General features: G+C 46.9%; 2 protein-coding genes and 1 pseudogene across 6 annotated transcripts in view; all 3 read right to left on the bottom strand.

Moving 5' to 3' along the window:
- LOC101040877 (class I histocompatibility antigen, B alpha chain-like) overlaps positions 1 to 15,143 on the bottom strand; it is a 361,503-nt gene that overhangs the window by 57,452 nt on the left and 288,908 nt on the right. The gene's annotated exons all lie outside the window — the stretch shown is intronic.
- The window catches only part of LOC101050865 (patr class I histocompatibility antigen, A-126 alpha chain-like), a 99,836-nt gene that overhangs the window by 2,125 nt on the left and 82,568 nt on the right, over positions 1 to 15,143 (bottom strand). For 2 of the 4 annotated variants that reach the window (XM_074398268.1, XM_074398269.1), the window contains exon 7: positions 5,494 to 5,541. In XM_074398268.1, coding sequence (XP_074254369.1) covers positions 5,494 to 5,541 — 48 coding nt within the window. Of the gene's footprint in view, positions 1 to 5,493; positions 5,542 to 5,682; positions 5,716 to 6,161; positions 6,279 to 15,143 lie in introns of all 4 variants that reach the window. The other 2 variants (XM_074398271.1, XM_074398270.1) reach the window with 2 other exon arrangements.
- Positions 7,022 to 7,526, bottom strand: LOC141579933 (class I histocompatibility antigen, Gogo-C*0203 alpha chain-like; annotated as a pseudogene).

Below are 15,143 nucleotides of genomic sequence, written 5' to 3'. Positions count from 1 at the left end.
GCTAGATCATACCAGAAATCATCAGTTGAGTTATGTATGGAGAAATGGAGCTGAGAAGATAGGAAAACCAGTTTAAAGTCAGTGAGCGGGTTCTCAGTGGTAACAAGCTCCACACTGCTGAGATACAGGGACACGGAGGGGAGAAAGCTGGAGTACTGACCCCCCCACTCCTTGGTTGTCAGCTCCCTGTCCTGTGTGTGGGCAGAACGTACTCCAGCTGCTCCATAGCAAGCCCCAGGTGTCTGCAGTAAGAAGCTGCTGGCATGCAGGGGAACAGTGAATGCCAAACACTTAAAGCAATTCCATGTTTAAGTACAGAAGCTCTCCGTACTTCTGTTTTTCTTTTTTAGACAGAGTTTTGTTCTTTTTGCCCAGGTAGAGTGCAATGGTGTGACTTCGGCTCTCTGAAACCTCTGCCTTTCCTGGTGGAAGCGATTGTCCTGCCTCGGGCTCCCAAGTGGCTGGGCCTACAGGCATGCGCCACCATGCCCGGCTAATTTTGTGTTTTTGGTGGAGACAGGATTTCACAGTGTTTGTCAGGTTGGTCTTGAACTTCTGACCTCAAGTGATCCAACCCCCTCAGACTCCCAGTGTGCTGGGATTACAGGCATAAGCCACTGCACCCAGCAGATCTTCATTCTTTTTATGTAGTAAAAAGTATAAAGGAATACATGGTTTATTTGAAATACTTTATGATTTAAAAAAATTCAGAAGGAGGAAAACCAATTCTAAGTTCAAGTGAGGTACGTTGGTAGTGTGAACCAAAGGGTTGCATGTAGTAAGTAATTGTAATTTAAGATACGTTTTAAAGTGGGAAGTAGAAGGATATTCTGATGGAGTTTGACTTTGCTTTTGGGCCCACTGAGTTTGAGATGCTTTTGAGAAATGAAGGAAGTAGAGAGAGTAAAAGAAAAACTGGCCAGGCACAGTGGCTCGCACCTGTGGTTTCTGCCCTTTGAGAGGCTGAGGCAGGTGAATCACTTGAGACCAGTTTGGGCAACATGGTGAGGCCCCATCTCTACGAAAAATACAAAAATTATCTGAGCATTCTGGTGCACACCTGTAGTCCCATCTTCTCAGGGGGATGAGATGGAAGGATCAACTGAGCCAGCGGTTCAAGGCCGCAATGAGTCATGATTGTGTCACTGCACTCCAGCCTGGGTGACAGAAGAGACCCTGTCTCGAAAAAGAATCTGAAAATAATGGAACCATGTCTTCAGAATTCCAGAAAGAATGGTATTTTCAACTGATAAATCTACATTCAGCCAAATAATCAAGGATGAAAGTAAAATAATACATCTTTAGACAAGCAAAGACTCAGAGGTTACCTCCATGTACCCTTTCTTGGGAAGGTATTAGAGAAAATACTCTAGCAAAATGAAGGAGTACACAAACCAGAGAATGACATGGGTCCAGCAAACAGGATCCAGCACAAACAATATTCCAGCTATGGAGCTGGCTTTCAAAGGAAACAGTAAAAATGTTAATATATTAGCTGGGTGGAATGGTCCAGGCCTGTTGTCCCAACTACTCAGAAGGCTAAGTGAGAAGATGGCTTGAGCCCAATAGTTCCAGACCAGCCTAGCCACCACAGTGAGATCCTTTCTCTTAAAAATAATAATAGGTTATTTATAGATTTGGGGTATTTGGAAATAAGTTCATTGAAGAAAAAGTAAAAGTAAAAAAAAAAACTGGGGGATGGGTTAGTTAGGAAATCATTAATTCTAGGGTTAAAAGAAGTCGAGGATAGGAATTAAGAGTATAATACGCTGTTTTCCTCAACAGTGAGCAATACGTGTAGTCATAATGACGTGGTGAGTGCTTAGCCCCTGAATCGGGTAACTACTTTGGGACAATATGGGAGGAAAAATGAGGCTAGTGATGCTGTAAGAGCTAAATCCTCACCTGTCGTATGAGGAAATGACTATATAATGTATAAAATAATCAAGAAATGACTAAGTCGTTATGTGAGAAACAATAGAAGACATTGTTAAAAGCGTTAAAAGTCATTGCTCTGGACAATTAGGAGGCACGGGGCAGGGGATTGTTACGATGCACTATAAACTGAAGAGGCTTTCTAACATTACACATAATGATATATGCATTCACTTGAAAAACTAAAAAAAAAAATAATGTGGAAAACCCCATGAAGGTAACTACTCAAAGGGAAAACTGAGAGGATGGAAAGTGCTTGTCTCTGGAAAGAACAACTGGCAGGATGGCCGTTTCACCAGAAGACTTTTGGTGCCATGTGATTATACTTAACCGTTTTCATATATTTCTTTAATGAAAACAATTCTATCTTAATAAAAAGTTACACTCATTCGTTAAAAAAATAGCTACAGAAGAAACACAGATCATCTAAGAAGCAACTGGGTTAAGATGTGACTGTTTTCTCTGTCAGCCACAGCACCCAGGAGAGACATAATCATTAAAGAACTGAGAGAAAGGCTATGTCAAACTAGAAATCCATGGCTGGCAAATCCATCTTTCATAAATAAGAGTAAAACAAAGCATCGCTGTATAAATGAAATTGTTAAACTATCCAAAATGCCCACTCTAAAAATAATTACAAAGACAGAGAAATATGTAAGAAAGAAATGAGGAAAAAAAGCAGAAATTTTCATTTGTAATCATTGATACGTGTAAATCAGTATAGTAATAATAAAATTCATCATGTAGCATTCAAAGAAAAAAGTCATATAAAATACTTTGACATGTTGTTTTAAAATTTCCTTACTCAAGGGCCAGGCACGGTGGCGCAAGCCTGTAATCCTAGCACTTCAGGAGGCTGAGGCGGGTGGATCACGAGGTCAAGAGATCGAGACCATCCTGGTCAACACGGTGAAACCCCGTCTCTACTAAAAATACAAAAAATTAGCTGTGCATGGTGGCGCGTGCCTGTAATCCCAGCTACTCAGGAGGCTGAGAGAGGAGAATTGCCTGAACCCAGGAGGCGGAGGTTGCGGTGAGCCGAGATCGCGCCATTGCACTCCAGCCTGCGTAACAACAGCGAAACTCGGTCTCAAAAAAAAAAAATTTCCTTACCCATCTTCCAACCCCTCTACTGTACCACCTGTGAGGTCCAGTGAAGTTTGATTCTTTTTTCTGAGATCAACTCCTTAGAACATAACACCAAGAATAAGTTGCTTGATGAATTTTTGCCATGTGAATGATTTTCCTGAAAGTACTTGGCAGATCAGGTATTGTGAGGCATAAACACAATTCACCCCAGTCAAGGTAACCAGCATCTCCATCCTGGAATACTGCTCTCCTTCCCCACCGATTCCCTACTGCCTCACTTGTCCCCCACCTCTCAGTTCTGTTCTCAGCAAAGCAGCCAGAGAGAAGCTTTCAAAGGATAAGTCCCACCATGTCCTACTTTTCAAAACTGTGCTCAAACTCTCCATGTCATTCATAGCAAAGGTCAAAACCCTTCCCACACCCTCCAGGCCTCCCTGCTCTGACCACACCTCTGATCTCATTTCAGTTTCTCTCTGTCCAGCCCTTCTGGCCTCTTCCTCCTTCCAGGAACACAGACACTTTCCTGCCCTAGTGCATCTGCACTGAAGGTTCCTGCCTGAAAAGAGCTTTCCCAGTCATCCTTGGGGACAGCTCCTCACATGCCTCAAATCTTCACTTAAAGGTCACATGTGCAACGAGGCCCATGCTGACCACCCAGCACAGCAGCCACCTTCCTGTCCCCACAGCCCACACTCTGATCACCTGCCCCACAGCACTTGCCACCTTCTCACTCAAGAATTTTCTGTTCTTACTCTGCTTATACTGTGTCTATCGTCTGCCTACAGAGGGGTCCAATCTTGGCTTCCCTGGACCACATGGGAAGAAGAATTGTCTTGAGCCACACATAAAATACACTAATGACAGCTGACAAGCAGAAAAAAATAGAAAAAAGTACATGCATAACTTTTATATCTGTCACCATAGATAAGCAAAAACAGTCACATTCGAAGCTGTCCTGGGCCACATGCAGCCTGTGAGCTGTAGGTTGGACAAGCTTCCATCTTGGATGTATACATTGGAAGGCTGGAAATTTTTCTATTTTTACTTTAATGATGTTTTCTAAATGCGAAACCAATCACATACCTAGCAAACAATAAATGTCAGTTGAATGATCACTGAAGAGTACCTCCCTATTCTAAAGGCAATATCTTTATTAATGTAGCTTCAGGCCAAATACTATTTTGTGGCAGCTACAGAGCAACATCATCTCACACTGACATCAGTGCTGCCAGAGCTTTTCTCACCAGGGCTGCACGTGTGCTCTCCCTCCTTCCCTCCCTCCTCCAACACCAACCCTCCCGCACGCTGCAGCACACAACCATATTTTTCTCTTCAGGAAAGATAACCCTAGGCTTATGGGTCCAATTTTCCAACCACATATGAATCTAAGTTAGACTCTGCTTTATAAATCCAAGAGTTTGGATTGGAAGCAGCGCTAGGATCACTACAGCTCAGGCAGGAAGAAGAGTAGGAGAGAGAGCAGAAGGAGTTCCAACAGAAAGTTACCTATGATGAGAAACTACGGGAGCCCTCCTCTGTGCAAGTTTCAGAATCTGCTTTAAGAAGGTTGGGGAAAAGATGGAAAATACAGTCCAGGAAGAGACCTGGAAGGAGGATGAGAGGAACAGGGGACTGAAAATGTGTCTCATGATATCACAAGGACTTTTATGTGTAGAGACCACCATAGGTGACATCCAAGTCCCTGTGATCACAGGTTGTGGTGGGACAAGAAAGGGTCTACTGAAGGCCTAAGGACAATGGAGCAGCAAAGATGACACAGCCAAGCAGTGACCACATAAAGCCCACAGTGGCCTGAGTACCCACTGGGCACAGCCTCATCTACTCCCTCCCCTGCAACAAATCAGCACAAGAAACACATGGACTGTGAAAGGTTCTCAGGTCTTGCGCTTATTTTGTCTCTCAAATTTCAGGAATCTTCTCTTTTAATTAACCCATCAATCTCTCACAGAAATCATCTGAAGAAGTAAATTATATTCAGATTCTAATTTTAATAGAAAAGTAAGAAGTTACAGCTCAGTGCACCATGAAGTTGAGACACAGATGGAGCTGTCCCAGCCCCACATCTCTGGAACAGGAAAGGTGATGGGGAAGGAATGCAGGTCAGTGTGGGGAAGGGGTCATGATGGACACGGGGCTGGGCTGGTCTCCCCACCTCCTCACATTATGCCTGTAGGGACACAGACACATTCAGATGCCTTTGCAGTAAGAGAAGTCAAGGTTCTTGAAGTTCCAAACGGATAATGTGGATAAATATTGCCTCTTAGTCCCACACAGGCAGCTGTCTCACACTATTAAAAAAATCCTTTAGCAAATTTATATCAGTCACACTTGAAACAACCCATCACCAGCTCAATACATCCAAGTCAAAGAAACCCCATAACACAGCTGTGCCCACTGTTCCCCCCAACAACCCACACACATCAGCCCTCTCCCCTCCCAGGATCTCACCTTTACAAGCTGTGAGAGACACGTCAGAGCCCTGAGCACTGTCGCTGCCTGGGGTAGAACAAAAACAGAACCTGGTCAGAGCCTACAGGAAACGCTGCTAGAGGAGGAACTGCGGGCTGGGTGAGCTCCCCCATGGCTCCCGACCACAATATCCCAATGATCTCAGGGATCAGCCTCCTTCATACTTACTTGCAGCCTGAGAGTAGCTTACTCCTTTTTTATCTGTGGGAAGACAATGTCCTGTGGGGGCTCAGAAAGGTGGCAGGGCCATGAGGTTTTAGAGGAACCTCCTAGTCTTGGAACTCAGAGAAGTTTCCAGAAATGTGTGACTAAAGACTCAGGGAAGGATCAGGAAAAACAAGGAAAGCAGGTGTGGGTCCTGGACCAACTGCCCTCCTAAGGACTGTCCTCAGCAGGGACGTTCCCTTGTGACCTGTGACTGCTGGGATCAGGTCCCCATCACCACAGTCATTAAGGTGACACATCTGTCCTTCATTGTCACAGGTGCTTAACACAAGAGTAAATGCTAGCCCACAGGGCCCAGGCTGGGTTGGCTCATGAGTGTGGATGGTGCTTCCCAGTAACCAGGCAGGGCACACTTCTACCTGGTGCTTGGAACCCCCAGTGGGACGAGAAATCTCAGACCCCACTCCTCACCCCTTCCTCACCTGTGCTCTTCCTCCTCCACATCACAGCAGCGACCACAGCTCCAGTGACTACAGCTCCAAAGACATCCAGGTCAGCAACAATGCCCACGATGGGGATGGTGGGCTGGGAAGGCGGCTCTGGGAAAAGAGGAGAAGGTGAGGGACCCTGATCCCAGGTCCCAACCCCAACCCTGCTAAAGGTCTCCAGAGGGGCTCCTGGTTTCCCTAAAACACATGACACTCCCGTCTCCCTCCTTACCCCATCTCAGGGTGAGTGACTCAGGCAGCCCCTCATGCTGTACATGGCATGTGTATCTCTGCTCCTCTCCAGAAAGCACCACCACAGCCGCCCACTTCTGGAAGGTTCCATTCGCCATGGGCCTGGTCTCTACCAGCTCCATGCCCTGGGTCTGGTCCTCCCCATCCCGCTGCCAGGTCAGTGTGATCTCCGCAGGGTAGAAGCCCAGGGCCCAGCACCTCAGGGTGGCCTCACGGTCAGAAATGGGGTGGTGGGTCACGTGTGTCTTGGGGGACTCTGTAGGGAAGAGTCAGAAAATTTAGGCACTTTGCATCTCTCATGGGACACCCCAGCAGCTCCCATGTGACCATCCTGAGAATGGACAGGACACCTGGGGTAGGGAAGGGAGCACAGAACCCAGACACCAGCCTGGACACAGGCACCTGAGATAATGTCCTGTTCCTTGGAAAGTTCTAGTCTCAGGGGAGAGCCGGGACTTCTGGTCCTGATCTGAGTGGAGGCCAAGGGACTCAGAGGAGCTGAAGTCAGACCCCCACATACATTGAGTGTGAGGCAGAGGACAGGGCAGGAGAGGAAAAATCCTCGTGCCCAACGCTGCTGTCGGGTCACAGGGAACCCCTGATCAGTATTCCAGGGATTGACTTTCCCTCCTTTCCCTCAGAGACTGCAACACTTAATTGTATCAGAGAACGGGGCAGGCCCTCAGAGTCACTCTCTGGTATAGGATCTGGAAACCCAGGAGGATTCCTCTCGCTCAGGACCGGAGGGAGGGCGATATTCTAGTGTTGGTCCCATTTTCCTCCCCTCCTTCTGCAAGGCCAGCCTGGGAGGTCTACAAGAGATCAGGGAGGTTCCCGCTGGCCCCTGGTACCCGCGCGCTGCAGCGTCTCCTTCCCGTTCTCCAGGTATCTGCGGAGCCACTCCAGGCACTCGCGCTCCAGGTAGGCTCTCTTTTGCTCCGCCACATTGTCTGCCTCCCACTTGCGCTGGGTGATCTCAACCGCCACGTGCGCGGTCGTCGAGGATCGCCGGTCCTGGTTCGGGGCGATGTAGTCCTTGCCGTCGTAAGCTTGCTGTTCATACCAGTGGAGGAGGCGATCATCAGGCCCCAGGTCTCAGCCAAACATCCTCTGGAATGTGTGAGACCCTGGACCTGACCCCGCGGTCAGCCCCGCCCACCGAGCCCCGCCTGCGCCCGAACACTGGGGATTTTTGCCTCAACTGAAAATGAAACCAGGTAAAGGCGCCCAAGTTTCTCCCGGGTCCAGGGTCTGGGTGGGTCCCGCAGAATCGAGGTGGATCTTGGACCCGGAGACTCAGGGCGACCCAGGCCGTCCGCGGGGAACCGGGAGGGGTCGTGACCTGCGCCCCGCGCCGGGGTCACTCACCGGCCTCGCTCTGGTTGTAGTAGCCGAGCGCGATCCGCAGGTTCACTTAGTTAATCTGCGCGGTGGCCTTGACTCTCCACGTCTGCTCCTCTCAATACTCCGGCCCCTCCTGCTCCGTCCACGGTGCCTGAGGCTCCATCCTCGGAATCTCCGCGTCGCTGCCGAACCCCACGAGCTGCGTGTAGTCCAAGTAGCCCACGGCGATGAAGCGGGGCTCCCCGTGGCCCGGCCGGGACAAGGCGGTGCCGAAATACCTCAAAGAGTGAGAACCTGGGGACAAGGAGAGGCTGAGACCCGCCCGACCCTCCTCCCGACGCGGTTCCCAGGGTCCTGCGCCCCAGCCGGGCGGGCCCCTGGCTCCTCCCCGCAGAAGCTCTTTCCCTCCTGACGCGGCACTTACCCGCCCGGGTCTCGGTCAGGGCCAGGGTCCCGAAGAGCAGCAGGACGAGGGTTTGAGGCGCCATGACCCCAGCCTCGGTGTCTGGGGAGAATCGGAGTCCTGGTGGGTACGTGGGGACTTTAGAACCGGGACCTCGACGGCGCCGATTGTCTGTACATCCAATGGAAGCGGGAACTGGGGTCGCCTGGTGAGTATGCTGGAAGACGGACCCAACATAGGTTGGGAGAAGTGAAACACAGGGAAGTGGGGGATCCGCAACGCTGCCCCCAGTGCCGACAGGCCCTTGGAGCCTGACACTGTGAAACCCACGCCCAGGACCTGGGACTTTGTCCTGATCCCTTAGGAGCCTCTTTGTCATACTGATTGCATGAGTCCTTACCAAGGATCTGTCTATGGAAAGCGGGGAGAGGCAGAGAAGCCAGGGGCTGCGCCCAGTCCCTTCCCCATCACTTCTTGTCCTGGAATCCGCGTCCCTGAACTGGACTCCCTGCCTCCCACTCCTTACCTCTCCCCTCGAAAGTTTTCTTGTACAAGGAAACTCACCTCGGGGAGCTTGATGCCAGAGAGTGAGCTCGCCCTGGGAATGGAGGTGTAGACACAGGGGTTTTCTCTCTAAACCTGGTCAAGTTTTGTCTGAAGGCACCAGATAGAGATTCTCATAGAGAACAGTTCCCTTTTTGTTCATTAATACAGTAGGTAGCACAATACTGGTAATCCCGGAATGGTTAGAATTCCAATCTGTAAAAGACCTGGGTCAAAAGAGCATTACAATTAAACTCTCAAAGCTGTTTTACTTTCCCAGACTAAGGATCTGTGACTCTGGGTTGTTACATTTAAAATCATCTTCATTCCCTAGCCCAAGATTCCCCGTGTGAACCCAGAACATCTCCTGAATACAAAGAAGCAGGGGTCTGTTGTGGGGAGGGGAGTGGCAAGGGAAGCGACAGTGGGGAGGAGGCTGGGAGGTCTGGGAGGGAAAACACGGGGAGACATGCCAGATGTAGGTGACGGGGGTGGAGGTAGCAAACCACATTGCCATGTGTGTACCTATGCAACAATCCTGCATGATCTGCACATGTACCCGAGAACCTAAAGTATTAAAACAAAAAAGAAGAAGCAGGGTTTGTTCCTGTGTATTGCAACCACGAGCCTTTAGTCACCACCTCAAAGTTGCCAGTGCTCCATGCAGTCCCAATGCTCCAGCGTTGCCTGTTTTTGTGAACAATGCAGTGTGTATACTTTATTTGGACGCTTGGTATTTTTGTAACCTTTTTTTTTTTAATCTTAAGGAGGCCATTAGTTCTTAGGCAGTCCTCCTATGCTGTTCCACTGCTTTAGACTTCTTTCCTCTCTTTTCCTCACCTCCTGCTTCTCCAGCCCTTCTCTCTGCCCCATCATCCCTCACATCCTCCTCTCCCCTTAGTTCCCACCACCCTGTCACTCCAGAATTGTGACACTAACACTGTCCCTCACTTCCTGCCGGTGTCTGTCCTCCCCACAGTGCTCAGCCCTCCTGCTAATGTGACTCAGGTGGTGTCATTTCTTCCCTTACAATGATGGTTGGATTCTGGTCTACCACTTAGCTATTTGTTTTCGATTTGTCTCATATCTCACGGTTTCTGTTCCTCCTTTGCTGCTTACTTATGTGTCAAGGAAACATTTTTTAGTTTGTGGTTTTCATTCTCCTAGTGGCTTTTAGCTATATTTCTTTACACTAATTTTTTATTGTTCTAAGAATGGAAAGTCAATTCCTTGACTTTTCACAGTGAAGTTGAGGTAATGTTAAACTACATCCAGCAAAATAAAGGACACTTGAAATGGTATAGTCTCATTTAACCTATCATCATGCTATTATTGTTGCATATATTACATCAATATACATTATATACTCAATGATACAGTGTAACGTCTCTGTTTTAGAAAAGCAGCCATATGCCTTCAGGAAATTAAGAAAATGAGTGTGTATGTGATATGTGTGTGTGCATCACTTCTATTGTTAATTGTTCCTTTCTGTGTATCTGGGTCACCATCTAATATCATTTCCCTTCAGCCTGAAGAATTTCTTTTAAAATTACATGTAGTGCAGGATGCCTAGGAAATGAATTTTATGGTTTTGATTATCTAAAAATGTCTTTACTTTTGGCCTTTTTCCCCACACGCCCCCCCCTTTTTTTTCTTATTAAGGCATTTACATATAAAAAAAAATTACCAGTTTTATCTGTGCTTTTTGGTGAATATTGGTAATTATTTGTAGTCGTGTAATTACCAATTACAAATGATTGGTAATTATTTGTAATATATAATTACAAATATTGGTAATTATTTGTACCACACTGGGCAGTAGAGAAACACCACATGCAAAGAACCCCCTGCTAGGCTCCTCCACTTCTTTAGAGGCCTTTCCCCTGCTCCTTTTCCTCACCTCCTGCTTCCCCAGCCCTTCTCTCTGCCCCTCATCCCTCACACCCTCCTCTCCTGTCAGTTCCCACCGCCCAGTCACTCCAGAATTGTGGCACTGTACAAAACAGTTTTTTTCCCTAAAAACTTCCTTTCTGTCCATTTCTATTCAATCTTTCCTACTCTCACCCCTTCCCTTCACTCAACCACTGCTCTGCTTTCTGTGACTGCAAGAGTGAAATTTCTAGAATTTCATGGACATGCAATCATATGTGATGTAGTCCTTTGTTTGGTCTCTCACTCAGCATAACAATGTTTGAGATGATGCCATCCATTCATTTTTGTTGCTGAGCAGCTGCCCAGTATTGCTGGAATCCCAGTTTATTCACTGGTTTCTCTATCTCCACTTGATATAGGGTGTTATTAATGAAACCACTATAAATAATTACTTACAAGTGTGGACTTACATTTTTATTTCTTTTGGATAAATAGATATTTGTGGAATTGCTGGGTCCTGTGGTAATGGATGGGCAGCTGTATAAGAAATTGCCAAACCGCTTTACAAATTGGCTGCCACATTTTTTGTATTCCCACCAGCAATATCAGACATTGTTATTTTTTCCATATTCTTGCCAGTATTTAGATTTATCATATGTATTTTTAACTTTACCTATTCTAGGTGACTAGTGATGGTTTCTCGTTATGTTTTTTTTTTTTTGCTGCATTTTAGGTTTTGGGGTACATGTGAAGTACATGCAAGATTGTTGCATAGGTACACACATGGCAGTGTGATTTGCTGCCTTCCTTCCCTTCACTTATATCTGGCATTTCTCCCCATGCTCTCTCCCCAACTGCCCACCCACCGCTGTCCCTCCCCTATTTCCCCCCAACAAACCCCAGTATGTAGTGCTCACCTCCCTGTGTCCATGTGTTCTCATTGTTCAGCACCCACCTATGAGTGAGAATATGTGGTGTTTGATTTTCTGCTCTTGTGTCAGTTTGCTGAGAATGATGGTTTCCAGGTTCATCAATGTCCCTACAAAGGACACAAGGTCATCATTTTTGATGGCTGCATAGCATTCCATGGTGTATATGTGCCACATTTGCCCTGTCCAGTCTGTCATCGATGGGCATTGCTGGGTATATATCTAAAGGATTATAAATCATTCTACTATAAGGACACATGCACACGAATGTTCATTGCAGCACTGTTTACAATAGCAAAGACTTGGAACCAACTCATTGTGGTTTTACCTTTCACTTCTTTGATGACTAGTATTGCTTGCTATCTCTTCGTGTTCATCTCAGTGACTTATTACATGTATTTTATGAAATATTTTGCAAATTCAGGGATTAATTCCAGAGACTTTTTCAGAATTTCCTAGTGTTTTCTACATATGCAGTGAAGCTGATGACAAAAAAAAGACACTTATTTCTTTCCTATCCATTGATCTTTTTCCTTTTAAAATTATGTTTGCTTGTTAGAGATGAGGTCTTACCATCAGGCTGGTTTCAGACTCCTGAACTCAAGTGATTCTCCCACATCAGCCTCCAGAAATGTAGTGATTACAGGCATGAGCTACCATGCTCGGTTCTTCTATTGATCTTTTATTTCATTTTCTTCTCATGTTGCACTGGTTAGGATGCCTGTTAGGTGTTTAAACAAGAATGATGAGAGCTCACATATTTGTTTACAAGGAACTTAAACAAATTTACAAGAAAGAAAACAGCCCCATTAACAAGTGGGCAAAGGATATGAACGGAAACTTCTCAGAAGAAGACATTTATGTGGCCAAGAAATACATGGAAAAAAGCTCCACATCACTGATCGTTAGAGAAATGCAAAACAAACCACAATGAGATACCATCTCTCACCAGTCAGAATGGCAATTACTAAAAACTCAAGAAGCAATAGATTCTGGCAAGTCTACGGAGAAATAGGAACACTTACACCGTTGGTGAGAATATAAACTAGTTCTATTGTGGAAGAATTTCACCTGACAAGAAACCCAAAAGTTATTCAGAGGGTTGGGGGAACAGTTTATTACGCCGGCGGGCCCAGACAGGTTCGCACTCAAAGGTCTGGCCCTGGCCTGGAATAGCACACAGCTTTTACAGGTTGAGTGCAGGGGAGTAACTGAAGGTTTTAGGCAATGTGGCAATTTCTCAAGGGATTTCCTAGTTAGCAAGCAGGAAGCGAGCATACAGAAGCAGATAGTGTAATCAGGAGATTTTTCACAAACTTTCCACTTCATTCCCGCTTTGATGCTCTTTTATGAACTATATGGAGCATCACCTTTATATTTCAGTTGAGTTTAGTGGCAGCTGGGCTGCTGTTTTCTTGACTACTGTGGCCTCGATGAAGCACTAGAGTGTACTGACTAGGCAGGGGCTGAAGGCGAGGGCCAGGAAAAGCATTAGTACAGGCCCTAAGACAGGCAGGACCCATTGAGTCCAAGTTCCAAGTCCTGGGGTGCCCCAGAGGCTTTCTGACTCAGTACATAGCCTTTAAATGAGATTCCTCAATTCCTTGACCTTTCCCGTGACAATTTCTGACTGATTTACATAGTAACAGCATTCCTCCTGCAAGAAGAGGCATGAAGTACCTGCAAGAAGTACCCCCTTCTTCAGCCATAAGTCCAAGGCCTGTGGTTTTGCAGAACTATGGCTGCTAAGGAATTTAACTGGTTTTGCAAGGACATTAGGGAGTTGGCCACCCTTTCCATGTCCTCATGGAGTTCCCAGGACAGTTTATGAAAGAAGTGGGCTGAAGTGCTGATGCCTCCTATTCCAGTGCCTATCCCGGCTGCTATGCCAGTTCCTACCAGAAGGGGAAGCAATACAGCCTGTCTGGACTGGTACTGGGGATTTAGAGCCATCTCAATTTCTTGGTCTGTGGCAATTGAGGTTTCTGGATTAAGAATGCCTAGATACATATTCGAGTCCAATTTCTGTCTAAACAAGTATATGCCTGTCTGCCACATAGGAAGAAGATACACAGGCTCGGCGGGGGGCGGGGGCATATTGGACCTCCGTGTGGAAAAGGTTAACAGTAGTAGTGTAAGGGAGGTTTGAGAGATTGCCGACTGGCAAGTTCCCTCTGGGACTTTGCACACAGATAAGGCTGGTTTCTACCTTCATGAGTACATTCTCGGCTACTGGTCCTAGCAGAGCCATTTGGTTGGCTTATGTCCAGGAGAGATTCCAACCATCAGGGTCTGGAGTAGCCACAAATATTCCCTGTTAGAGGGGGAGACATAACCAACAAGGGTTAGTGAGATTAGTCTCCCCTTGTATATACTGGTAAGTTGTGTTTAGAATTCAAGTCAATTGGGCATCAGTTTCTAAGGACTGTGTAAGCCTTCTGATTGCTGAGAGATTTATGCTTCTATACAGCTAAGGCGTAGCCCTTGCTAGTTTAATAAGTTCATTCTTAACCTCTTGGATTTGTTTTGTTCAGGGCTGGTCTCGAACCCCCAAGCCGTCTGACATCCCATAATAGGTGTAAAACGTCCAGCAGTGGTCCCGACCCCGTCTGTGGTATCCACGATTGGGCAATCAGATTTTTCCATTTTTCCTGTCCAACAGGTTTTTGAGTCCGGGCCTGTGCAGAGTTTAGGGCTGCCTCGCTGATAGCAGGTGGCCTTCATATAGGAGTAGGGGGTGAAAATGCCTTTGATTTTGCATGTTTCCAGGCATGATTGGTGCGAGTCAACTAGGATCATGCAGGGAAGGAGGAGGGGAAGAAGCAAGGCTGATGGCAGAGGCATCCATGTAGGATGGGTGTAGATAGGATGGTTATTTAGACCATCCCCCCTTACTAAGTTTGTCATGAAGGCCATCATGAACAAAACAGAAAGTAACATTCTACACTAGGCATGGGCAAGGAATATCCTTCAAGGGACGGCAACAATGGCAGCACAATAGCAGAACGGTAAGCACTGCCAGAATAGCACCAAGTACTAACATTTCAGTCCACATCTGCTTATTCAGTGAAGACTCCTCAAGCTTTGGCTGTGCATTGACTAGTCAAGCTTCCGGTTGTGTGACTAGAGCAGAACTTGACAAGTCCTCAGGACTCGGCTAGCTGGAGTGTGATTTTATAGGGCGCTGGGGGTCTGGATGTTCAGTCCAGAAGTCTGACGATGTGTCTGGGTGGGCTCTTTTGGCTCTGGAATGGTGAAGCCAAGCAACAATTCCTGTAACTTTGAGAGCAGTTGGAGTGACAAGGATTACAGTATGTGGCCCTGTCCAGACAGGTTGGAGGGGTTCCTCTTTCCAGTCCTTTACCCAGTCTTGGTCCCCAGGTTGGAAGGGATGCACCGGATTGGCTAGGGAGATGGGTGTTCTCTCCATTACAAACCAGTTGACCTGGGACAGTATTTTCCCCAATGCCTGTAACTGAGATGATATGTCTATTTCTCCCAGCTGTCTGAGGTCTCCCGGTACTTTGCTGACTAAGGGTGGGGGGCTCCTGAAGACAATCTTGAAGGGTGAGTGGCTGGTGGGTCCTGGTGTGCACCATGACTGTAGCAGGGCTGGGGGAGCATGTCTATCCA

The sequence above is a fragment of the Saimiri boliviensis genome, chromosome 4 (genome assembly GCF_048565385.1).
Source record: "Saimiri boliviensis isolate mSaiBol1 chromosome 4, mSaiBol1.pri, whole genome shotgun sequence".
NCBI lineage: Eukaryota > Metazoa > Chordata > Mammalia > Primates > Cebidae > Saimiri > Saimiri boliviensis.
This window is presented reverse-complemented; position numbering and strand designations above follow the sequence as displayed.